At 34.7% G+C, this 23,472-nt stretch overlaps 4 protein-coding genes across 4 annotated transcripts; 3 read left to right on the forward strand and 1 right to left on the reverse strand.

Moving 5' to 3' along the window:
- The first annotated feature begins 159 nt into the window (after positions 1–159).
- LOC18015663 (DUF724 domain-containing protein 6) lies at positions 160–3,414 on the forward strand. The gene is made up of 7 exons (XM_006397853.2): positions 160–746; positions 837–1,253; positions 1,327–1,584; positions 1,681–1,786; positions 1,962–2,092; positions 2,210–2,291; positions 2,505–3,414. The coding sequence occupies exons 1-7, from the start codon at positions 291–293 to the stop codon at positions 3,152–3,154; spliced, it is 2,100 nt and encodes a 699-aa protein (XP_006397916.1). The 5' UTR covers positions 160–290; the 3' UTR covers positions 3,155–3,414.
- A 3,158-nt stretch (positions 3,415–6,572) lies between these two features.
- On the forward strand, positions 6,573–12,414 carry LOC18015664 (long chain acyl-CoA synthetase 1). Its single transcript, XM_006397855.2, has 18 exons — positions 6,573–6,732; positions 7,907–8,090; positions 8,179–8,242; positions 8,340–8,429; positions 8,551–8,607; positions 8,719–8,767; positions 8,858–8,934; positions 9,047–9,181; positions 9,396–9,563; positions 10,113–10,223; positions 10,334–10,488; positions 10,568–10,643; positions 10,767–10,884; positions 10,978–11,223; positions 11,308–11,447; positions 11,555–11,737; positions 11,848–11,967; positions 12,106–12,414. Exons 2-18 carry the CDS (start codon positions 7,945–7,947, stop codon positions 12,151–12,153), a joined length of 1,983 nt encoding a protein of 660 aa, XP_006397918.1. The 5' UTR covers positions 6,573–6,732; positions 7,907–7,944; the 3' UTR covers positions 12,154–12,414.
- A 413-nt stretch (positions 12,415–12,827) lies between these two features.
- LOC18015665 (long chain acyl-CoA synthetase 1) lies at positions 12,828–17,356 on the forward strand. The gene is made up of 17 exons (XM_006397857.2): positions 12,828–12,997; positions 13,099–13,162; positions 13,362–13,451; positions 13,548–13,604; positions 13,708–13,756; positions 13,848–13,924; positions 14,027–14,161; positions 14,418–14,585; positions 14,886–14,996; positions 15,093–15,247; positions 15,818–15,893; positions 16,007–16,124; positions 16,216–16,461; positions 16,540–16,679; positions 16,799–16,981; positions 17,091–17,210; positions 17,309–17,356. Exons 1-17 carry the CDS (start codon positions 12,852–12,854, stop codon positions 17,354–17,356), a joined length of 1,983 nt encoding a protein of 660 aa, XP_006397920.1. The 5' UTR covers positions 12,828–12,851.
- A 3,876-nt stretch (positions 17,357–21,232) lies between these two features.
- Positions 21,233–23,207, reverse strand: LOC18015666 (probable WRKY transcription factor 23). The gene is made up of 4 exons (XM_006397858.2): positions 23,096–23,207; positions 22,514–23,004; positions 22,208–22,351; positions 21,233–21,775 (listed from the first exon to the last, which is right to left on the reverse strand). Exons 2-4 carry the CDS (start codon positions 22,987–22,989, stop codon positions 21,346–21,348), a joined length of 1,050 nt encoding a protein of 349 aa, XP_006397921.1. The 5' UTR covers positions 22,990–23,004; positions 23,096–23,207; the 3' UTR covers positions 21,233–21,345.
- Between the last annotated feature and the right edge of the window lie 265 nt (positions 23,208–23,472).

Genomic DNA, 23,472 nt, shown 5'->3' on the forward strand with positions numbered 1-23,472 from the left:
GTTTCTAGTAGGTCATTTATCATGGAGCTCGTTAATTAAGGCCCAATAGTTGTTACTTTGGGTTTCTGATATATCTGAACTTCTTACAATATTTTTAAGCGCCCAAAGAAAAACTCTTCGTTAGTTACTCTATTATCTTGCCACAATGGAATGAAAGCATGGCGATGGTCTTTCTTCCACTAGTACTTGGAGAAGTTTCTTTCTTTATTCTTCATTTCTAGGGTTCCTGAGTTGAAGAAGAGGAAGAGTAAAGTGGGTTCTTTTATTGAATTTCATTTTGAGGGGAAGCAATGTTGCAAAATCCGGAGAAAGAAGGTGAAAAGTTGTCCATAGCAAAAGACAGTGAAGTCGAAGTAACTTCTAAAGAAGAAGGTTTCATAGGTGCATGGTACAGAGCAATCCTAGAGGAGAAGCCGACGAAATCGAGACGCAAAAAGCTCCGAGTCCGTTACACGACTTTGTTCCAAGACGACTACTCGACTCCTCTCACCGAAACCGTCGAGCAGAGCTTTATCCGGCCGGTCCCACCGGAGGATCTGTACGACGGCGTCGTTTTCGAGGAAGGATCGGTGGTCGACGGTGATCTCAAAGATGGATGGTGGAATGGTGTGGTCGTGAAGAAAATGGAAGATGATCAATTTTGGGTTTACTTCGATTCTCCACCAGACATAATCCAGTTCGACAGGAAACAATTGAGACCTCATCTTGACTGGACCGGCTCGGAATGGGTCCGAACTGAAATCAAGGTATTGTTGCAATAATTCCCCAACCTCTCTGTTAATTTGAGATTTTGCATGTCAAAGTTTTGGACTTTATGTTTGTCTTTGGAAATGAAGGAACTGAGTAAGTCCCTGTTTAGCTCCGGGACAATGGTGGAAGTGAGTCGTAAGATTGATAAAGTGGAAGCTGGCTGGGTCCCTGCATTAGTCATCAAGGAGATTGGCAAGAAGAGACTCATTGTCAAGCCTTGTGATAAGTCATTGACCTTCACCGCTGACGAAGTTAACTTTACCGTTGATCTGTGCAACGTCAGGCCTATACCTCCTCCGTCTTTTGTTGAAGAGTTTAAACTGTTAGATCGTGTTGACATCTTTCATGGCTCGGTGTGGCGTCAAGGTCTGGTGAGGGGAGTTCTCTCTGGCAAACGCTACTCTGTGAGTTTCGTGGCCACAAAGGAGGAGTCGGTATTCAAACAATCTGATCTTAGGCATTCAAAGGAGTGGGAAAATGGTGTTTGGCATCAAGGACAAAAGGTACTTTTCTCAATTGTGCCTAATTTGGGTTTGTTGTGAATAACTGGTAATGTTCTTCTTTCCATTTTTTCAGAGAAAACCTGTAAAAGAAACTCCTTCAGACGGCAAAAGAAAGATTTCAGTAACTATGGAGACTACATTGAGAGAAATCAATGCCTTGTGCAGATCGAAAAAAATGAAGATAATCCGTTCTACTACTGCTGCTAAGCAGATCACTCATGCCAGAAAATCTCCTAAAAGGACTAGAAAGCATACCAGAAAATCCACGAATCCTGCAGAAGACGCCGAGTCAGCCACTGAGGGTGAAACGGAGCTCCATGAAACTGTAGCTGTGAGTTATATATTCTCACGCCTGATTTGTAGTTTTTTGAGCAAGGATCTTCCCTTTCTGATTGTTCAACTCCATTTGCTTACTAATCATGTGTAGGCAATGGAATTCTCGTTAGCTCAGGAATCTGGAAATCAAATGGCTGGTGATGATATCATGAATGGTGCTGCTACGCCATTCGTAACCCCTCAAGTGATACCAATAGGTAATCAATCTTGATCTTCTTTGGCTCCAAATTCTGTTGGCTTCTTTGTTGAATGGTTTAACTTTAACCTCACCAGTTGTATTCAACACTCAGTGTGAGCTCCAAATCTGATCGAATCTCTTGACCTCTTTCATTTCTGCATCATGAAATTGATCTACATTGTCTCTGTTTCCAGAAAAGGAATCTGCTCCACCTGAAACCTCGGTCATAAACGAGGCTGAAACTCAAGGAATGGCATCCCCTGAGAAGACCCTTCAGTCAATGAGGGTGAAGTTTGGTTTGGGAGTTGGTTCAACTGAAGAGAAGGTAGAGTCAATTCATGGTTTATAACATTAATCATTCTCACTTTCTCGTTACGTCATCCTTTGATTGTCATTTTATCTTTGGGGATGGTTCGGTTGTGGTCTGTGCTTTTTTATGCAGACGTCTGAAGAGCATGACATCAATGAAAACAGTCATAAAAGGAAAAGAGAACAAAAGCACGACTCAAACCTTAAAGAGACTGGTATGTCTATAAATTTGGCATCTATCCGTATTCGTTGTTGTATTTCATTTCTTACTGAATCCTAACTCTATAATTAAGTAACTTATACGTGAGGCTTGCTATGGTTCAGAGGCTCTGACCATTACATAGCTTATTAGATGTGTCCTTTTAAACAGTGTGCTAAATAAAGTTCTTTCATTTCTCACTATTTTGCGTATGCATTGATCTATCCAGAGTTATCCCCTGATCGAACCCCGAATGCGGTTAAGAACTCTGCTGCTGATGAAACCCGAGCAAATGAGAATACATCAATGGTTATGCCTTTTGTGAAACACTCACCAATCTGGGTAGCGCTTGAATCAATGGAGGTCTTTAAAACACTAAAGCAGTGTCCTCATTTCATCCCCTTGCTCGAGACAAGAGAAGAGTTCCGTGAAGGGTCAGCCGTGGGTGAGATCGTGAAATTTTCCTCTTTATTAGAGAGAGTAAGAAATCTGCACCTTGACACTCCCAAAAGCACACTGGAAGGACTCAAAGAGTGCTTTTTCGAGCTTGAGAAGTATGGATTCAATGTTACATCGCCTATATTGCGGATTGACATGTTGTTTACTCTCAAAGATAAACAAGTCAATACAGAGGATAAACTAAAAGACAATGAGAAAGAGATGACAGAGGAAGTTAGCAAATTGGAAAGAGTCGAAGAAAGTCTGAGAGATGTTGAACGCAAGATTCTTGAGCTGCAGAGCCAAGAAGCAGACTTGAAAGAAAAGAAGGATGCTTCAGAGAAAAAGATTGCCCAAATGCAGCTGTATGGAGAAGATCTTGATAAAAAGATTCAAGATGTGGAGCTTGAGTTTCAGACGATCGTATCAGCTCCTTGGTGATATTTCCTTGATCAACCTTAAGCTCTTTCATGTGATGGTAAAGTTTGAAACAAAAAAACTATGATGAGCTCTAAGCTCTGTTTTTGCAAATGAAAGCTAGATTAGATGTAGTAAAAAGACTTTTGGCCCTCATAGTTATGGTAGATGAAAAGATTAGTTTTGACTAATCTGTCGATGACTAATTTCGGAAAAAATTTTGTTACTTGTAAATCTTGATGTATATATAACGGGGGGATTGTTCAGTGGTTTTTTATTGGTAATTATGAAGTGCTAATTCTTTGGAAAGAAATTACTGTTCTGATTCCATTTATTAATTGGACAACTAGTACACTAATATGGTTAGTGGTTGACTACTTACTCTTTAGTGGTTAACTAAATGGTTAATAGTAAAGAAATTACTCTTCTTCTTGCAGTAAAACGTAAAATACTCCTCTTAGCGGTTTAAAAAACGAATCATATGATTTTAATACTAATTAAATACTAATTAAATTATCTGTATCCTCCATTAATATCTCATTTTAATACTAATTAAATTTTCTTCTTAAATGATGTTTAAAAAACTTGATTATATGGTTACATACATATATAATTTCGAATGGCAAATTGTACAAGAACTTCAATTCGTTTAGACCAGTTGTTGTTTGAACCCTACAACTGTGAGCCTGTGACACATTTTAATGCGAACGGTCTTCTTGTCCATGCATTACATTTATTTAATTATAACTTTCAATATTCTGCAAAAAAATCTGTCAACATATCAAAATCAACCCATATTTTTTTTTTCTATAAATGACAATACTGCAATTTGTTATAGTAAGGGTTGTCCGTATTGATGGTTGGAGATATTTAATGTTACACTGTACCTGTATTTAGGTTTTGTTCTAAATGCTTTATAACTTACTTTGATTTAGAAATAAACGAGAGCTTAAAAAGTAAAATAATTTGTTTCCATATTGAAATAAAATGACGTGTGGATCCATTATGAATAAATTGGCTAAATCATTTGCTACACGTATACATAGGTTTATGAAAAATCCAATCTAACAAAAATAGATGGAATTTAATTTTGTTTTTTTTTAAACAATGATTTTCAAGGAATTTAATTTTTAGTTACATTGCCTGTGTTGGTTTTATGAGCAATTTTAGACTTCAAATTATTGGCCGGCCTTTTCTTTTGTTTTGCTGGCGTAGGTTGAAATTTAACAGTTAGAAGTTGGAACAAATAAGAACTAAAAAAAAAAAAAACTAAGTTGACAAACAAAAAGTTGAAAATAGATTTCGTGATCTATTGAACAAAAGGTTGAAAATTAATCATTTTTATTTGACCAGTTACTTACTTACTTGTAATAAGACTAAGCAGTAAGCATTACAAGTTAAACGAACTGTATTTTCATTAACCAAACAAAAACTGACTGTACTTTCTGGTTTATACATATTATTATATATATAATGGGCTAAGTTTCTATTAAATCTCTTAAACCGAAACATCGATAAGTTTGTCGATAAGGTTACTGGAATAAAACATTACAAGCTTTACAAGCTTTTTTTGTATTTTTTTTTTTTTGGTGTGTGCAACACATTACAAGTTTAAAATATATTTTAATCACTTCATAAAATAACATAAGGTCACGCGGCAGCTTTTGATCCGCTGGAATTGGTCGCTGAGAAGAACTTATTATAAGAACTGATTCTCTTAAAACTTTTATCCGTTAATAAATTATATGAGCTGGAATGGCTCGCGTGTTCTAATACATATTGACATCCATATTAAATAGAAGAAATTGGTAATATTTTTCAAACGTGTTTTTATTAAAGATGTAGACCCGAGCAAAGAAACATTGATCCATTAATATATGTACGGACCAAAAGAAGTAATTCGTATAAAGCAAAAAGTATTGCATGAAAAAAAAAAGTATTGCATGGTGGAGTGTCTCTCGGCAATTTCAAACATGAACGACATCTTACATAATAATACTTAAATTACAGGATATTTTAATATTTAGTTGCCACAATTCTTGAAACGCTAACAAATAGAAAAAGCGGAAGAAATCTGAATAATAAACAAGTGTTTCTTTGTCAAAGTCCTTTCGTTTTTTAAAAGTCAATAGATCGACCAACTAACGGTTTAGACATGTTAACGGAGAATCGATATCACGGACTGTTTTTTCCTAAGTCCACACGTATAATCATTGTATAATTCGATATCCTAATAATTGTTGCGTTGATTCAATCGAAGTAGTGATTATGACAACTTTGAATGAATGTTTACAAACAAATTATGAATTAGGCTGTCATTGGTAATCTGCTTGCCAACTAAAAAAAATTGCGGAATAAAAAATAGAATATGAAAGTGCTTAAACAAAAGTACAAAGAAAAATTTATTAAACAGAAAAATGAGTTTTAAATCGCTTATTTTATTTTGGAGGTTTCTTTTCGCTATTCCACAGTTATATATTCTGCAAAATTGTTACCAATCAAAGCCTTAATAATTATATTTACAAACTTAAATGAATGTTTATGAACAAAATGTCTTCTCGAACTCGCTAACTCTGATAAATCTGATCAATTCCTCTGGATCTCACAACAATATCTTTACAATATTGTGAGATATCCGTGATTTATCCTCTTCAATCCCTACCATTTTTTTTGGTTTTTTATCCTTAGCTCCTCTTATAATGGCGAGGCGGATTTGCTAGCTAAGCAAGCCTTTAGATAACGACTTTTTTTGCTTTAATTAATAAAGTAAGAAGTCGATAAAAAAAATTATATCTGCAAAATCGACTGATTTTGTTACTAACCAGGAACCACGTGACGAACGGCAAATGCAATCTGCATATATACAAAACGACTTTATGTAATGAACCACAATGCGTTTTAGTTTGGGAAAAATGTCAAAAGAAAAGCTTTCGTCACAATCCATACGAAAACATTAAAAACTGATTCTTAAATATTTTTTAATCAGAGTATCAAGCAAGTTGCAATTTGGAAAAAGAATTTTGTAGGCTCAACCAATTATAATAAATGGTTGTGCAAATTGATGCTCAAACTAGGAAACAAGTTACACAAGTACAAAGAGATTATTTTACTCATCTAAATTGATCCATTTCCATAATTAATGATGATATGCTTTATAAAGGACGTAGTTTCAATTAATGGAAAAATAGTAGCTGAAGATTTATGGAAAATTAACTTTCGGCGAACAACACAATAGGCCTATACATGACTAGAATTAATTAATAGATGGTAGGGATCCATCAGTTTTCGTTTGTTACACCTTTTTTTCTTCTCTTCTTATTATTTACACATTGATAATGAAGATTAGGAATAAAAATGTTAAAACGAAAGAACAGGCCTCGCCTGTAACAACCAACTCATATATTATTATATAAACCAACGACCATTTCTCAGCTTCTCAACTTATCTTCTTTCTCTCTGGTCATTTCTAAAAGATTAATAAACAACACACATTTTTTTCCTTTAAAAGAAAAAAGCTTCTAACTGGGGAAAAACGATCCGACCTGCCGGATTTGACCGAGCGACTGCAAACTCCAGTTCCCCGCTATACCAACTGAGCTAAGGTCAGCTGCATAATCTTGGATTTTCCCGTGATTGTGATTATATTATATTCATTTCTTTTTGCTTTTGCTATTTTAGATCGGAACAATTTTGATGGTTTCTTATTCTTTTTAAATGAAAAAAATGCAACTAAGACCAGTAAACTATATCCTTTGATCTAATCACTGATGTTTTTTTATTTTTTTCCTTTTCAAACATAATGATTTTCATTTTGATAACAAAAGAACTAATTTAGATGAAATTGTTTATTTAGGAAGGAAAGAGACTATTCGATACTTTTATGTTTATACTTATATATTAAGAAAAGAGTATGGAAGACTTTAAGTGTTTAAGTATGGAGATTCCTACATTGGTTAGAGAGCGTTACAACTACAACACATACATCACTTCCATACTTATTGAATTTTGTTTTTTGTTTTTCAGAGGTTTTCAAATAATCTTTAAATTCTTCATCAGCAATATTATGTATTTTAATGAACATGGTGAAAAGAAGGATAAAGAAAAGAGAGTGAAGCCAGGGTTATACATGCTCTCACGTTTAGGGCGTGACTCTTAAACTAGTGAATTAGTTTGGGTGGTATTATTAATTATACTTTTAGTTGAAATCAATTGAAAATAATGGACACTCGACTCGTGCGTCCTTGGAAACTAAATGTATGTAATTAAGTTTTTTTTGTCTATATAATATGTAGTTGATATAATTCATTGTCAAATCACAATCTATGTACGGAAACCAAATTAGTATCAAATCTAAATGGAGTAGTTGGTCTCTTAGGTTATGATAAATGATTAAACTTTGGGTTTGTACTCGGTATGGTTAGGTGAACCGGACTGGTGACAATAAATGCCATTCTATCAATAAAATTATGATAAAAATATTTTATTTAATTTATGCGAATAATAAAATTAAAGTACGGAGCACGCTAGCAGATTAACTCATGGAACTTTAATACATCTGTTTTTGTTCAACGATTATGTATTTTTCACAAATCATACAGTTTAATGCAAAATTATGGTATTAGTAATCAGTGATTCTCTTTTTTCTATTTCACATTTTGTTCTTAAAATTATGTACCATCCATTAATTCGGACAGTGTTATATTTTTTCATATACTCCATTAACTACGTAGGTTGAATTTATCGTGATTCTATCTTTTTCATTTCTTTTATATAAAGAAAAAGAGCTTCTTCCAAGAAAGAAAAAGAAAGAGAGAATGAAGTCTTTCGCGGCGAAGGTGGAAGAAGGAGTTAAAGGGGAAAACGGGAAGCCGTCGGTAGGTCCGGTGTATCGGAATCTTTTGTCGGAAAAAGGTTTTCCTCCAATAGACTCTGAAATCACCACTGCTTGGGACATTTTCAGGTATATATATTTATTAATTTCTTTATTAAGATTATTATCACCTTCTGTGTGTAATTATTGCTAGTAAATCTCTTTTGGAATTTGTTAGTAAATCAGTGGAGAAATTCCCTGACAACAACATGCTTGGATGGCGTCGGATCGTCGATGAGAAGGTGGTTTTTCAAAATTCTTCTTACTAAAACAAATATTTGATTTAAACTTATTTATACATATTTTCTTATACGTATGTTCTTTGTACGGATCGGTTAGGTTGGACCGTATCTGTGGAAAACGTACAAAGAAGTATACGAAGAAGTTCTGCAGATCGGCTCTTCATTACGAGCTGTCGGAGCTGAGCCTGTAAATACCTTTTTAAATACTAACATATATATTCCTCTTCATCAAAATCAATTCATTATTCTAAATTTTCTTGGACATTAATGTTAGATATTGAGATAAAATGTTATATGTATATATGTAGGGGTGTCGAGTGGGAATCTATGGAGTTAATTGTCCTCAGTGGATCATAGCAATGGAGGTCCTTCTCTTTTTTATTAATAAATGTTTTCTCTGATTTATTTTTGTATATATATATATATATATTCAAATTTCTTACAATAAATATTTACACATTTTTGTGAATATTTAGGCTTGTGCAGCTCACACTCTAATCTGTGTACCTCTATATGATACATTGGGTAGGTTAAGTTATAAGTTCTCGGTTATATAATTTTTTGGGATAGAACTTAGCCATTGTGACTCAAACCAAAAAAATAATTGTTCTGTAGGTTCTGGAGCAGTGGATTATATTGTTGATCATGCTGAAATCGACTTTGTATTCGTCCAAGACACCAAGATTAAAGCGGTTAAGATTTTTGAAATTAAGTTCACTAATTAATTATACACTTAATTTGAAAAACTATTTATCTATGTGAATATTAATATTTTTATATTTTTTAATGTTGTTAAAATGTCAGCTTCTTGAACCTGGTTGCAAATGTGCTAAACGGCTAAAAGCTATAGTTTCCTTCACTAATGTAAGCGAAGAACATAGCCTCAAAGCTTCAGAAATGGGAGTCAAAACTTACTCTTGGCAAGATTTTCTCCATATGGTTCGCCTCTCTTCTTTTTTTTTTTTTGACATCAACGCCTCTCTTCTTTACTTTCTAAATCTATATTATATTTTATGGTCGGACCATTGTTTGAGGTATTTAATAACAGGCACGTGTTAAACCAACTTGACCGCATTTGATGCATAACATTAAATGAATTAGCTGCCCATATCCAGTTTGATAAAATATCTTCTCGTATTGACTATTTGACCAGGGATGTGAGAAACCGGAAGAGCCTAACCCGCCTAAGCCGTTTAACATATGCACTATAATGTACACGAGTGGTACGAGCGGTGACCCTAAAGGTGTTGTTTTGACTCACGAAGCGGTCGCAACTTTCATTGTTGGGATGGATCTCTACATGGACCAGTTCGAAGATAAGGTAACTCTGAATCAATTTTTTTAAAAAGACACTAGTAAAAATTTATTCCACGTTTTCGATGGATTATACCCACGCCATGTGAATGAAGCTGGGTAAATTTATTATTTATAATCCCACGACATGTGAAAAACCTAATTTTTTTTTTTTCTCGTCGAATATAATGTCAAATGAAGAGTTTTGAACAAAAATCATTAATCATACATTTGATTTTAACAACTCGGATACAAATTTAGAAAGATTTGTTTTGTTATTACTTATTAGTAACAGAAAGAGTATTATATTTGATAGTGTCCTCTAATATCTAACTACTGTAAGCAAAAGTTAAAAACACTCTCAGGCTATATAACATCAATATTTTTTCCGGTTATTTGCTCTTATTTAAACAAAATTCCCATTCGAACAAAAACAAAAATTCTTTAAAAAACACTCTCAGGCTAACATCAACTTTTTTTGGTCAGAATAAAAATTAAAAAATCTGCATAATTAACCATGAAACGGTGTGGCCTTGCTTAATGCTCTGTTTTATTTGGGTGGATTAAAAACAAGCAGATGACACATGACGATGTGTATCTCTCCTTCTTGCCGTTGGCTCATATTCTTGACCGTATGAATGAGGAATACTTCTTTCGCAAAGGGGCTTCCGTTGGCTATTACCATGGAGTATGTTAATCTATATAAAGATACACAATCATTCATTAAAATTAATGGAACAAAAGAGATTAAAGGAATAGCTTAGAGAATTGATTATATGTTCATGTGTTTTTGTGTAGGATTTGAATGTGTTACGCGATGACATTCAAGAATTGAAACCAACTTATCTAGCCGGAGTTCCAAGAGTCTTTGAGAGAATCCACGAGGGGATTCAAAAGGCTCTTCAGGAACTTAACCCGAGAAGGAGATTTATCTTCAATGCTCTCTACAAACAGTAAGCAGCTACATGGTTATTTGCTCTGTTTCCTTCTTACTTATGTGTTCTCTGATAACATAACCTTGAACAAATGCAGCAAGCTTGGGTGGTTGAATCGTGGATACTCTCATAGTAAAGCTTCACCCATGGCTGATTTCATTGCTTTCAGAAAGGTTTAAATCATTTGAATTTAAATAATGGTTTTCTTTCTTCGTATTTTAGGTGTTTTTTTTTTGTTTTGCTTTTGGTCATAATTATATAAACCTACTTTTCGCGATTTTGGGTTTCTCTTAAAGATTAGAGACAAATTGGGAGGTCGAATACGGTTGCTAGTATCTGGGGGAGCACCATTGAGTCCTGAGATCGAAGAGTTCTTGAGAGTTACTTGTTGTTGCTTTGTCATCCAAGGCTATGGTATATATAACCCCTGGCATTCTAGAGAAATTTTTCTCTCTGTTTCGTGTATGCCAAGGAAAGTCAATGTTCTGCTGTGATTGTTTGGATTAGGTCTAACGGAGACGCTTGGAGGAACAGCTATGGGTTTCCCGGACGAGATGTGTATGCTTGGGACAGTCGGTATTCCGGCGGTTTACAATGAGATACGGCTTGAGGAAGTGGCGGAAATGGGCTATGACCCACTCGGAGAAAATCCAGCAGGCGAGATCTGTATCAGAGGAAAATGTATGTTTTCTGGGTATTACAAGAACCCTGAACTCACTGAAGAAGTCATGAAAGACGGATGGTTCCATACAGGTGACTGACTAATTGATTGAAACAAAGATTCGATTGTTCTGATTCTTAATTGTTCTTGATGTAAGTGTGGATGTTTTTTTACAGGAGATATAGGTGAGATTCTTCCAAACGGAGTACTCAAGATCATTGATCGCAAAAAGAATCTGATCAAACTCTCTCAAGGAGAGTACGTTGCTCTTGAGAACTTGGAAAACATCTACGGCCAAAGCTCTGTTGTCCAAGATGTGAGTACTCTTTCTTGTCCAGCAAGCAATCGTTTTTAGGGTTTTCTTCAATCATCTTTGAATCCATCGTCTGATTATTATTGATTGGTCGCTATATTTCTTCTCAGATATGGGTTTATGGAGATAGCTTCAAATCTATGCTCGTTGCGGTGATTGTTCCAAACCCGGAAACCGTGAACCGGTGGGCTAAAGATGTCGGTTTTACCAAACCATTCGAAGAACTCTGTTCTCTCTCAGAGCTACAAGAACACATCATCTCAGAACTGAAGTCCACGGCAGAGAAGAACAAGGTTTATTTAAATTCGTTTGATTTTGTCTGAATAAAAGTTCTTCAATTTAGAAAAAAAAAATAATTATAACAAAATTATTCGTGGATGTGAAAAAAATAATTATATATCAGCTAAGAAGGTTTGAGTACATCAAAGCGGTGACGGTGGAGACAAAACCTTTCGACGTAGAGAGAGACTTAGTGACTGCGACACTCAAGAATCGGAGGAACAATCTTCTCAAGTATTACCAGGTTTGAATTATCGTTGTTTATTTCACTTTATTTTTTAGAGATTAGTTTTCGAATTTATAACAATTAAACTACACAGATTAATCAATATTGAATTTAAATGCTTTGCACCGTTCAGTCCGCTAACGTTCTATCATATAGGTAAAAATCGACGAAATGTACCGAAAGTTGGCGTCAAAGAAAATCTGAATGTGTTGCGACTTGCGATGATGTGTGTGCTAGTATTGATTATCATGATCATATATATATCAATAAATGATAGAAATGAGCCTTATGATTTCTGTAATGTTTTATTTCAATGTTGTTGTATGACCATCATTTTCATCATTATTATTAGTTTTTCTTCTCCTTTTCTTCTTGAAATGTATGTAACTCGAATTCTCTAGTTGTTTCCATCACATCTCACCTCCAACGACCCACGACGTGATTAATGTTATATTCAAAACCTTTTGGTTAAATTTTTAGTTTTTTACTTAAAAAAAAGAGTACTGTCCGTAAGTCTTCATTAGCTTGTATGAAACTTCCACTGCTGAAGTCTGATTCAAACCTCTACATTAGAATATAAACCAAAGTGTGACTCAAGAGAAAATTGTAATGCCATTCTGTAAATGAAATTATAATATAACTTGATTTATGTAAATAGTAATAAAATTAAAAGTACGGAATACATAAACAGAGTGTTGTCACTAAAGTACGGAATACGTAAGCAGAGAGCTGTCACTGATGAAATAATGAAACTTCAACGTATCTTCGTTTCAACGATTCTGATTAGTAATTTGATTATACGATTACGTACTTTTCAAAATCATACAATTTTTACGAAAGATGCAATATATAAATTTTAGTCATTCATCTAAAAAGAAAACATAATAGAGAAAGATTAGAGAATGAAGTCTTTCGCGGCAAAGGTGGAAGAAGGAGTGAAAAGGGAAGATGCGAAGCCATCGGTAGGTCCGGTGTACCGGAATCTTTTGTCAGAGAAAGGTTTTCCTCCTCGTCATTCTGATATCACCACTACTTGGGACATTTTCAGGTTTAATTTTCTTATAATTAATATCATATGGCATCCCTTTTAGTTTCTATACAATAATTGTTCCCTTATTTGTTATTAAAAACTCTTTTGGATTTTGTTAGTAAATCTGTGGAGAAATTCCCTAATAACAAGATGCTTGGATGGCGTCAGATTGTCGATGAGAAGGTGGATTTTTTTTTTAATTTTTTGTACTAAAAAAGGAGAGAAAAGTTATAATGTCGAATAAACATTTTTTTTTGGTCAACAATATGTATTTTACAGGATTGGTGACACATCAACAACACTAATACAAAAAAAATTGCTGTTTTATTATTAAACTTATAACATATGTGCACATAAACGAAAATTTGTACGGTGTGATTAGGTTGGACCGTATATGTGGAAAACGTACAAGGAAGTGTACGAAGAAGTTCTGCAGATTGGCTCTGCTCTACGAGCCGCCGGAGATGAACCTGTAAAGTTTTTTTACATATGTATACGTTTTTCCAAACCATTTAATTGTTATATATTTATTTATATCGAACAGAATGGTCTATGTATATATATATAGGGGTGTCGAGTGGGGATCTACGGAGCAAATTGTCCTCAGTGGATCATAGCAATGGAGGTCCATCTCTTTTTCAATTAATATTTCTCTGAATTTAAATTTATTTTAAGTAAGTATCTAATAATGATAATTATTATATACACATATTTGTGAAAATAATTAGGCCTGTGCAGCTCACACTCTGATCTGTGTACCACTATATGATACATTGGGTAAGTTAAAGTTTACATGTGACAATACTTTCGTGACTCAAACATTCAATAACGCGACTCAGAGGAATTGTTTACATCCTATGTTCTTCAGGTCCCAGAGCAGTTGATTATATCGTTGATCACGCGGAAATCGATTTTGTGTTCGTCCAAAGCACCAAAATTAAAGGAGTTAAGATCTTTGAGATTGATTTCACCAATTAATCTATACATTTGAAAGATTTTTATTTGTGTGAATATGAATTTTTGTTTTTTGTATGGTATTAAAATCAGCTTCTTGAGCCAGATTGCAAAAGTGCAAAACGACTAAAAACCATAGTTTCTTTCACAAATGTGAACGCGGAACAGAGCCACAAGGCTTTAAATATTGGAGTCAAAGCATATTCTTGGCTCGATTTTCTTCTTATGGTTCGTCTCTTCTATATTTATTGTTTAAAACAAAAAAAAATTTATTTCACGTTAGGTAAATTACAACTTTATAATAAAATATCGAGCCATTTTTATAGCTAGTTAATGAAACGCACATGTTAAACCAACTTAACGAGATTAGGCATTGCTTTGGTACGCATAAATAATTAGATGAAAGGAAACAAATGAATTAGGTGCCCACACTCGCACACATTTGGTTTATGTAAAAAAATTATTTTGTTGACTATCTGACCAGGGACGAGAGAAGCCGAAAGAGACAAACCCGCCTGAACCGTGTAACGTGTGCACCATAATGTACACGAGCGGCACGAGCGGTGACCCTAAAGGTGTTGTTTTGACCCACGAAGCTGCCGCGACTTGCGTTGTTGGGATGGATCTCTGCATGGACCAGTTCGAAGAAAAGGTGACTGTCAAATGTCAACATATCAATTTGAAGAAACACTAAAAACTTGTTTTGCGTTTTGTGCGGATAAACATGGTATTAAATACTATAAGATTATATGAATAATTACCATTTCAATGAACAAACAAAATTCCCAAAATTATTTCACGATACATTAGCAAAAATTCAATGTTCACTTCTGTTTTAATATTACAACAAGGGATTAACATTATACGATGCCGTCTCGCTTAGTCATCTGTTTCCTTTTTAACTAATCTTTTCTTTGTCTCTTTGGCTTAAAACGACGTCGTAAAATGTCAGATGACACCTGACGATGTATATCTGTCGTTCTTACCGTTGGCTCATATTCTTGACCGTGCGACTGAAGAATACTTCTTTCGAAAAGGCGCTTCCGTTGGCTATTACCATGGAGTATGTTGATCTCTTAAAGAAACACATTTAAGGTTAAAAATGGATCAAAGAAACAAAGAAAATTTATTAATGTTGATGTGTTTTTGTGTGTGTTAGGATTTGAATGCGTTACGCGATGATATTCAAGAACTGAAACCGACTTTTCTGGCGGGAGTTCCGAGAGTCTTCGAGAGGATCCATGCGGAGAATCAGAAGGCTCTTCAGGAGCTTAACCCAAGAAGAAGACTCATCTTCTATGCTCTCTATAAATAGTAAGCTTCACAGTTCTGTGACAAAACTTATATTTTTTTAAAAAAAAACTTGCGTTATTAATAATTTTCTAATAAAAAATGAAAACCTAGTAGAAGACTAGCATTTTTCTCAGAACTTTCAATAAAGTAACTTTTTGAGGTTAAAGTCCAATAATTCTTTTTATTGATGGACGTATATATATATATATATATATATATATCAGCTTTTTCATATACTGCCATATTGGTATACAATTTTTGCATACTGATCATATATGTCTACGATCAATGAGAAAAGTTTTACATATAGATATACGTTGAGACTTGAGAGATATTAAAATAAAGAAATCATGCATGTAGAAAAATGTACTACTTCTCTAATTATAAATTCTTTTACGGCGACGAAAAACTTGAAAGAGTGTTACTTTTAGCAACAAGAAAAAGGGAAAAAAAAACTAGATGACATGTCTCTGTTTTGTGTCACCTCTGTTTCTTTATTATTATTTTTCACTACCCTCGCAAATTCTTTTTTTTTTTTTTTGAAAGAATTGCCCTCGCAAATTCGCAGTAAATGTAATATATACGATGCAGCAAACTTGCGTGGATGAATCGTGGATACTCTCACAGGAAAGCTTCACCCATGGCTGATTTCATAGCTTTCAAAAAGGTTAAAAACAGTGTGAAATAATGGTTTTCGCTTCATATTTCGGGATTGTTTCAGCTTCTTTGATATTTACATGTAGCCAACATTTTCACGAATTTTTTTTTCTTGGATGAAAGATTCGAAATCAATTAGGAGGTCGAATACGGTTGCTAGTATCTGGGGGAGCACCATTGAGTCCTGAGATCGAAGAGTTCTTGAGAGTTACTTGTTGTTGCTTTGTCATCCAAGGCTATGGTATATATAACCTCTGGCATTCTAGGAATGTTTCTCTCTGTTTCGTGTGTGCCAAGGAAAGTCAATGTTTTGCTGTGATTGTTTGCATTAGGTCTAACGGAGACGCTTGGAGGAACGACATTGGGTTACCCGGACGAGATGTGTATGCTAGGGACCGTCGGTATTCCGGCGGTTTACAACGAGATACGGCTTGAAGAGGTGCCGGAAATGGGCTATGACCCATTGGGGGAAAATCCGGCAGGCGAGATCTGTATCAGAGGAAAATGTCTGTTTTCTGGTTACTACAAGAACCCTGAACTTACAGAAGAAGTCATGAAAGACGGATGGTTCCATACAGGTGATTAGTTTGACCAAATCAAGATTTAGATTTCTTCTATATTAGTTTCTGATAATTTGTACGAGGTGTTTTCAACAGGAGATATAGGTGAGATTCTTCCGAACGGAGTACTCAAGATCATTGATCGTAAGAAGAACCTGATCAAACTCTCTCAAGGAGAATATGTTGCTCTGGAGCATTTGGAAAACATCTACGGACAAAACCCTCTGGTCCAAGATGTGAGTTTTTCAACTATTTCTTGTCCAGCAGGGAATCGTTTTTAAGGGTTTTCTTGACTTCAATTATCTTTAGTTCCATCTTCTGATTATTATTGATTGGTCGCTATATTTCTTCTCAGATATGGGTTTATGGAGATAGCTTCAAATCTATGCTTGTCGCGGTGATTGTTCCAAATCCAGAAACCGTAAACCGGTGGGCTAAAGACCTCGGTTTTACTAACGCATTTGAAGAACTCTGTTCTCTCTCGGAGCTACAAGAACACATGATCTCAGAATTGAAGTCCACGGCAGAGAAGAACATGGTTTGTGTGATTTTGTCTTTAAATCGAAATTGATCTTCAAGAGTTTTCTAGAAATAGTAACAGTTAAAGAAATAAATCAAATTGTGGATGTGAAAAATAATTAAAACAGCTACGCAAATTCGAGTACATCAAAGCGGTGACGGTGGAGACGAAACCTTTTGATATAGAAAGAGACTTGGTGACTGCAACGTTGAAGAATAAGAGGAACAGTCTTCTCAAATATTATAAGGTTCCATTATCTTAATTTTAACCTTAATTTTTTATTTTTTATTTTTGTTGAGCTTAAATGTTTGCAGCTATTCAACCCGTTAACGTTCCATTATACAGGTATTTATCGACGAAATGTACCGAAAATTGGCGTCAAAGAGAAGCTGAAAGTGTTGATGTATGTGTATTTTAAGAATTCCTTGATAGAAATGAACCTTATGCTTTCTCTAATGTTTTATTGTTATGTTGTGTGACCTCTACATCGTATTTATTTGAGCGTGTAATTCTAAGTCTCTACTTGTTGATTTTCTGGGATAATTGATTTTCTGGGATAATTGTCTTGATTTAATAATCATGAGCATTAGAACTTATGTACCACTTTATTTTTACATCGGCATATCATAATAAAAATATTTAAATGCATTATATCTGGTGACAAAAGTGGCGTGACAATGAGTTGTTTAAAACCTCAATAAGAAAAAAGATCTATTTGACTATGGACTGGCACTATATCATGTAAATCAACCTAGAATCAACACGCAATTTATCAACGATACAGACACCAAAAAAAAAAAGAGGAGATTACAATTTTGTAAGATTATGGCGAGAAAGGAAATTGGAGTAGTGTTATGGAGTTGAGGAGATAATAGAAGGGTTTGCTTTTCAAAAACGAAAAAGGATAACAGATCATGGGCATTTTTTCATCAAATTTTAAGACATTAAAAAAAAAAAAGTGGGTGTTGGACCCAGGACTCGCCATGGGCTAGAGCCAGGACTGTAATGGCTCAAGTCGACGCAGAGAGAGAGAGAGTGATGGTCTTCACCTACGGCTCTTGGTCTCGTCCTTTTCCCTCTCTCTCTTCTTATAAAACTTCTCGAGGACTCGTTTTGCCTCACAATTGGGAAAGTTGGAAAGATCATAGTAATGCGGTGCAACATCTACTAACCTGTATACAAGCAAAGATGGGTCAGTTTTCAGAGGGTTTGAGTTAATCAGTTGTCAAAAGACAAAAAGATAACCCAAGACGGAAACCAATCAGTCACCGCGGATATCTGTAACAATGCGAATGAAATTCCGCGTAGTCAAGACATACTCATTATAAATCACCCACTCTGGTTTGTGATCCAGGCAATTAGATGGGTGCAAGTGAACAACCTGCTCCATCAGATATAAATATAGGTTATATAAGCAGTCTCTTTCTTTCTCTCTCTCTTTATAATCAGATATAAATATATATAGGTTATATAATCAGATATAAATATAGGTTTTGTGGCGCCAGGACTTTAAAGTAACGAAGGCCCGTTAAAGTTTTAACTTTTAATTGGGTTGTAATTTCAGTCACCATAGTCAACGTTTTATGTGGTTTGGCCCATATGCGTGGCCTAATTATCTCGTTTTGTGATATTTTTTTTTCCGTTAAAACTAACTAGCACTAGTAGAGTAATACTAAATCACTAGCAAAGTTTTTCTTTTTTTGGTAAAATACTAGCAAAGTTTTTTGGGGAAAACGTATTTTGGTTGCCCAAGTAGGTTTTATACCTTGGGCGAATGGATCCTTACGTAAGACAGAATTCTCTATTGTGGACGTATGTATGACAAATATAATCATAAAAGTATTATCAAAGTTTTTATATTGTGTATGATAAAAGACATTATTACGATCATCTTTAGAACCTGTATTTGAAATAGCCGAGGAAGATGAAAGCCCTTGCAATATGGAAGAAGATCGTCTTGTTCATTTTCTTGCCAGCTTAATTTGGACTTAATTTGATACATTTGTTTCTCTTTATACCTCTTATTGACTCTCGTCGACTCTGCTTAACTTGTAGACAACAAACTTGGAATATCAATCTGTATCTTCTTCGCACCGTACGTTAATCTATATGAACCATCTCATTTTTCTACGTGCCCTTTGTGATATGACTGTAGTTTTGAAGAAAATCAGAGTTTTGAGATATTGCAAGTTCTCATTCTAAGAAAGCGATAGGACTATTTCACCGATCACACTATACATTCATAATCCAACAAATTCATTTTAACGCTAGCTACTATTTATCATAATTAGTTTTACGTCTTCATTAATTAATTATTCCAGAGTTCCATGGACCAATTAATTGGGAATTAGTAGGTTGTAAATTGTTGAACCAATGGGTCTTCTTTAAGTTTGTCTTTTAGTCAATTGCTTTTGGGGTGCCATCAAGATTTTAGGTACTTTTGCTTTCGGTTGCAGTCGTGGCGTTGTGTTGGGACAATGATTATGTACCTTCGGTTTGGGATTATCACTCACCGTAAAGGTCTATACAGACATACTAAAGCCAATGGCGTTGCTACGCACTCACTAGACAAAAAGACAAAAAGTAGTAAGTATTACCTCATTAGTTTTTTTCTTTTTTTTGCTGTTCTATTGAACATTTTATCACTCACACACACACATGGCTGCAAAAGTAACAAACAAGATGGAAAAAAAAACTATTTTGCATGGTAACTTTTTTTTTATAAAGAAAACTAAATAAAGCACAGAAGATGCATGGTAACTTGTTTCTCCCCGTTTTACTTTTTTGTCTATTTCTTTGAGGGATTTGTTTGTTTAAAAAACCTTTTTCCAACAAGTCTAGGCACTTAGGGGACGACACAAACTTTGATTGTTATCGCTGTCTCAAAATCAGTAAAAATATTTGCCAAGTCGGTGTCAAACATTGGATTTTGACGGTTCAATTAATTGATTCCGGCAAAGGAAAAAATAATTTACGTTGGCGTTTACTTATAAATGTTAGTACTTAGTAAAAATGTTCTTAGTTTTTAAAAGATGTTTGATATATATATAAACGCATATGAAAAGTAGTCATTTATACTTGTGGCATTTGTCACACAGGGAAGTGGAACAGTCCCATCAAATACGAGTGGCATTTGTCACACAAATGTATTGAAAACGTCTTCAAGTAAGAGAATGGGACTCTAAGCTAAACATGTTCCAGAAGAGAAGACTATCGAGTCTTCAGCACATGCCATTGTTTCTTAAAGTAGAAAACATTAGTGAAGTAAGAGTCAAAAAAATTTATCTTCTATTTTCATTTTGGATTTGAAAAATTTGGAAGAAAAAAAAAAGCAAACGACATAATACAGTGCAAACGTCTTTTTCTTCACCGCAGTGTAATCATGAAACAACAAGAAGAACAAAAGCATTAAATCAAATAAAATTTAAATAAATAAAATTACGAACGTCGATCAAAACATAGAAAAGAGTAGGTAAAAGTAGTTGAGTTTATGCTTCCAATTTCGCATTAATTGCGTCTTTAGTTATCTCGCTTAATTGAAAAACTAGTTAATTTTTTCAAATTCCAAGACAAGAAGTGAAGCAAGTAGAGATAGGGTAACCTGAAACCCTCGAACGCACTAGAACCGTAGATATCGTTAAAAAAAAAAAAAAAAAAAAAAAAACCCACAAACTACAAAGCCTAGCAATGAACATAGAAGAGTAGAGTCCATGCAAAGCCCCATATTAATTATTAAAATTGAAAAGACGACCTATAATGATCTATATCGATCGGTAATTTTCAAAACGACAAAATTGTTATGCGATTTAAAAGTTTATGCGAACCATAAGAATTACAAAAGTTGCGATTCATGTTAAGTATTAACTATGCCAGTGCCACTTGTTTTTTTTTTTTTATTATTATATTGTATAATTTTGTACTTTCTTCTGTTCAGAATTATTTGATGTTTTAGAAAGTTTTTTTTGTTCAGAATTATTTGATATTCTCAGTTTTCAATGCAAAATTTAATGAATTTTTATAGTTTTTGACCTTTTAGATTCTGCAGAATGTCTTCTTATTGGCTGAATGATATTTAAATGAATTATAAATAATATTTTTAATATAGGAAAAATAAAAATTAAATGAATCCTTAAATTGTGTGCAAAAATCTTAAACATCAAATAATTCTGAATAGAGGTAATAGTAAATTAGAATTTTCTTGTGTGGTTATGATTCCATGGTTTCAATCGACGCAAAATCATCAGAACTTGATATTACTTTCAGGATTTTTAGATCAATAAAGAAAACATCTCCCGCATGAAAACGAAATATCCGATTCTTTAGACAATTTTACAAATAAAAACCTAAATACTATAACTTACAATAGTAATAAGACTATACTACTACTCTTCCTTCAACATATGAGACGGAACAACATCCTGAAGAAGTCCATAATCTTTAACCAAACCACGACTCTTCTTCACACGATCATCATCACCATATCCAATTGCGTGGCTATTAAGGTACTCGCTAACTCCTCCAAAACAAGACAACAGTTCTTGTTGTTGCTGTTGATGGTGGTAATTATGGACAAGCTGTTGGAATTGAGGAGAGATTAATGTTGAGTTCTCTACAGGAAACCCGAAGTTACCGAGATTTGAAACAGCGCCGGTTGATCCGAAGAAGCCCCCTGTGGAAATCGGACGAGACGTGAGTGGACTAATGTGTGTGTGCTGGCCTTCGTAGGTTGTAACCACAGTGCTTGGATCTCTGAATGATCTCTCTACTCTCTTCTTCACGTTACATGACGCTGTCGTGCAACGGTAGTAACTCCTGCGCAAACGAACACACCAATACACAAAATTAGCCTCACAAACTTTTAATTACCATTTCAGTGTTTTTATCGATCTTTCTTTGGGTGATCCTTTGGGAAATTGTAAATGCAAATGGAAAAATGTTCATTTAGGTTTCATGTTTGTGTTTTCCAACTTTTGAATGATGTTAGAATAAAGAAAGTTCAAATCTTGTTTTTTGTCAATACATATAAAATTATAAACAAAGTAATTTCACTTAGAAAACACTAGCACACATATTTTGAAACAATCGGACAATAGATCCTACACATTAACATAATGCATGTCCTCAAGCAAATCAGATAAGAAACAAAAAGGAGAAAAAAGTGGTTTAAGATTTCTTCTTCTTCTGTCAGTTTATGGAAACAGAAAAAAATAAGAAAAAAAAAACATGGTCAAGAAAAATCATTACCTGGGAAAAGGACTGTTTTTGACAGCTTTTTGACCATATTTTCTCCATCGATAACCATCTTCGAGATGATCAACCTCACTCTTAGTCATGAAGGCCACTCTTGCCTCTCTCTGTCTCTTCTGGTTATTCTTCTTTGGTTTCAATCTGTACATACCCAAAAAAAAAAAAAAACATTTACTTTATGAAACCATTTTCTCTCTGAGTCTTTTTCTCGAACAGCTTCCGCTCATTTAAAAAAAAAAAAATTAATACTTTGAAAGAGAGGAAGAAAAATATAATTAAGGAGGCAGAATGAATCTCTCTCACTGTTTATTAGTATCACTCTTCTTCTTTTCATGTTCATGTTCCTCTTCGTCTTCTTCTTCGTCTTCTCTTTTGGCTTTCTCTTCATATACAGCCTCGCTTGACGCCGACGAAATCGACGACGAGTTAGGCGTCGCCGGTGGATTTATCAACAAATGTTCCGAACACAAAGATTCCACCTTTGACGCCACTAATTTCTCCGCAGTAGCGTCTGATGTTGGAGCTTGAAGGATTGTTGAAACAGAAGAAGACAGTTTCGCCGATGGTTGCGTTTGCGTTTGCGGTTGAGGCGTTTCGAGAAGGAATGATTGAGGAGAAGGAGTTGTAGCAAAGTCCTGAAGCTGATGATGGTGCTGAGCACCTAACAACTCCATAAACCCTAACGAATTCCTCTCCGCCGCCGCGAAATCTCCGAAATCCCAAATGCTTTGCGAAGAGGGGTGATATAAACTCGTCTTCGAGAAATCCGTAAACTCCATTGTTCTTCACTCTCTCTTTCCCGGAAAAATAAAAATAAATCAAACACTGATCAGAACAGAGTAATCGCAACAAAACAGAGGTCGACACGAGGAAACAGAGACCCACAATACAGAAGATCGATCCTTTGATTTGATAGGAAAGGCGATCGAGAAGAAAACAAGAGAGGAGAAGAGAAAGGGAGAGTTTTTAGGGTTCAAAGAGAGGAGAGAGTGAAAACTTGGCGTAGAGAGAGAGCACTAAAAGATGAAGAGATGGGTACATTTATTATCAACGATTTGATATTTGTCACTGTGTTAAAATTGGGGATGGATTTGATGCTGACCGGCAGTAGTAGGTTGCTATACAGTATCGGTCACCGTCCAAGTTTTTTTTTTTTTTTTCAAAATCGTAGTCACTGGTCAACGCATAAGTCAGAGAAAACAGTGATCGCTTTCATACGTCCGGTTTTGACTGGTTCAACAGTTAACCGGTTTTATTGCAGC

This window comes from Eutrema salsugineum, unplaced genomic scaffold, assembly GCF_000478725.1.
Source record: "Eutrema salsugineum unplaced genomic scaffold, Eutsalg1_0 scaffold_22, whole genome shotgun sequence".
NCBI classification, from domain to species: Eukaryota; Viridiplantae; Streptophyta; class Magnoliopsida; order Brassicales; family Brassicaceae; genus Eutrema; species Eutrema salsugineum.

Coding starts and splice junctions, on each gene's coding strand:
- LOC18015663 (XM_006397853.2), top strand. CDS start 291: ATGTTGCAAAATCCGGAGAAAGAAGGTGAAAAGTTGTCCATAGCAAAA. Junction 2,093..2,209: donor TTGGTTCAACTGAAGAGAAG/GTAGAGTCAATT, acceptor TTTTTTATGCAG/ACGTCTGAAGAGCATGACAT. Junction 2,292..2,504: donor CTCAAACCTTAAAGAGACTG/GTATGTCTATAA, acceptor TGATCTATCCAG/AGTTATCCCCTGATCGAACC.
- LOC18015664 (XM_006397855.2), top strand. CDS start 7,945: ATGAAGTCTTTCGCGGCGAAGGTGGAAGAAGGAGTTAAAGGGGAAAAC. Junction 9,182..9,395: donor GGCAAGATTTTCTCCATATG/GTTCGCCTCTCT, acceptor CTATTTGACCAG/GGATGTGAGAAACCGGAAGA. Junction 10,885..10,977: donor CTTTGTCATCCAAGGCTATG/GTATATATAACC, acceptor TGTTTGGATTAG/GTCTAACGGAGACGCTTGGA.
- LOC18015665 (XM_006397857.2), top strand. CDS start 12,852: ATGAAGTCTTTCGCGGCAAAGGTGGAAGAAGGAGTGAAAAGGGAAGAT. Junction 13,757..13,847: donor ACCACTATATGATACATTGG/GTAAGTTAAAGT, acceptor TATGTTCTTCAG/GTCCCAGAGCAGTTGATTAT. Junction 13,925..14,026: donor AAAGCACCAAAATTAAAGGA/GTTAAGATCTTT, acceptor TATTAAAATCAG/CTTCTTGAGCCAGATTGCAA.
- LOC18015666 (XM_006397858.2), bottom strand. CDS start 22,989: ATGGAGTTTACGGATTTCTCGAAGACGAGTTTATATCACCCCTCTTCG. Junction 22,352..22,513: donor AAGAGTGATACTAATAAACA/GTGAGAGAGATT, acceptor GGGTATGTACAG/ATTGAAACCAAAGAAGAATA. Junction 21,776..22,207: donor AAAAACAGTCCTTTTCCCAG/GTAATGATTTTT, acceptor TCGTTTGCGCAG/GAGTTACTACCGTTGCACGA.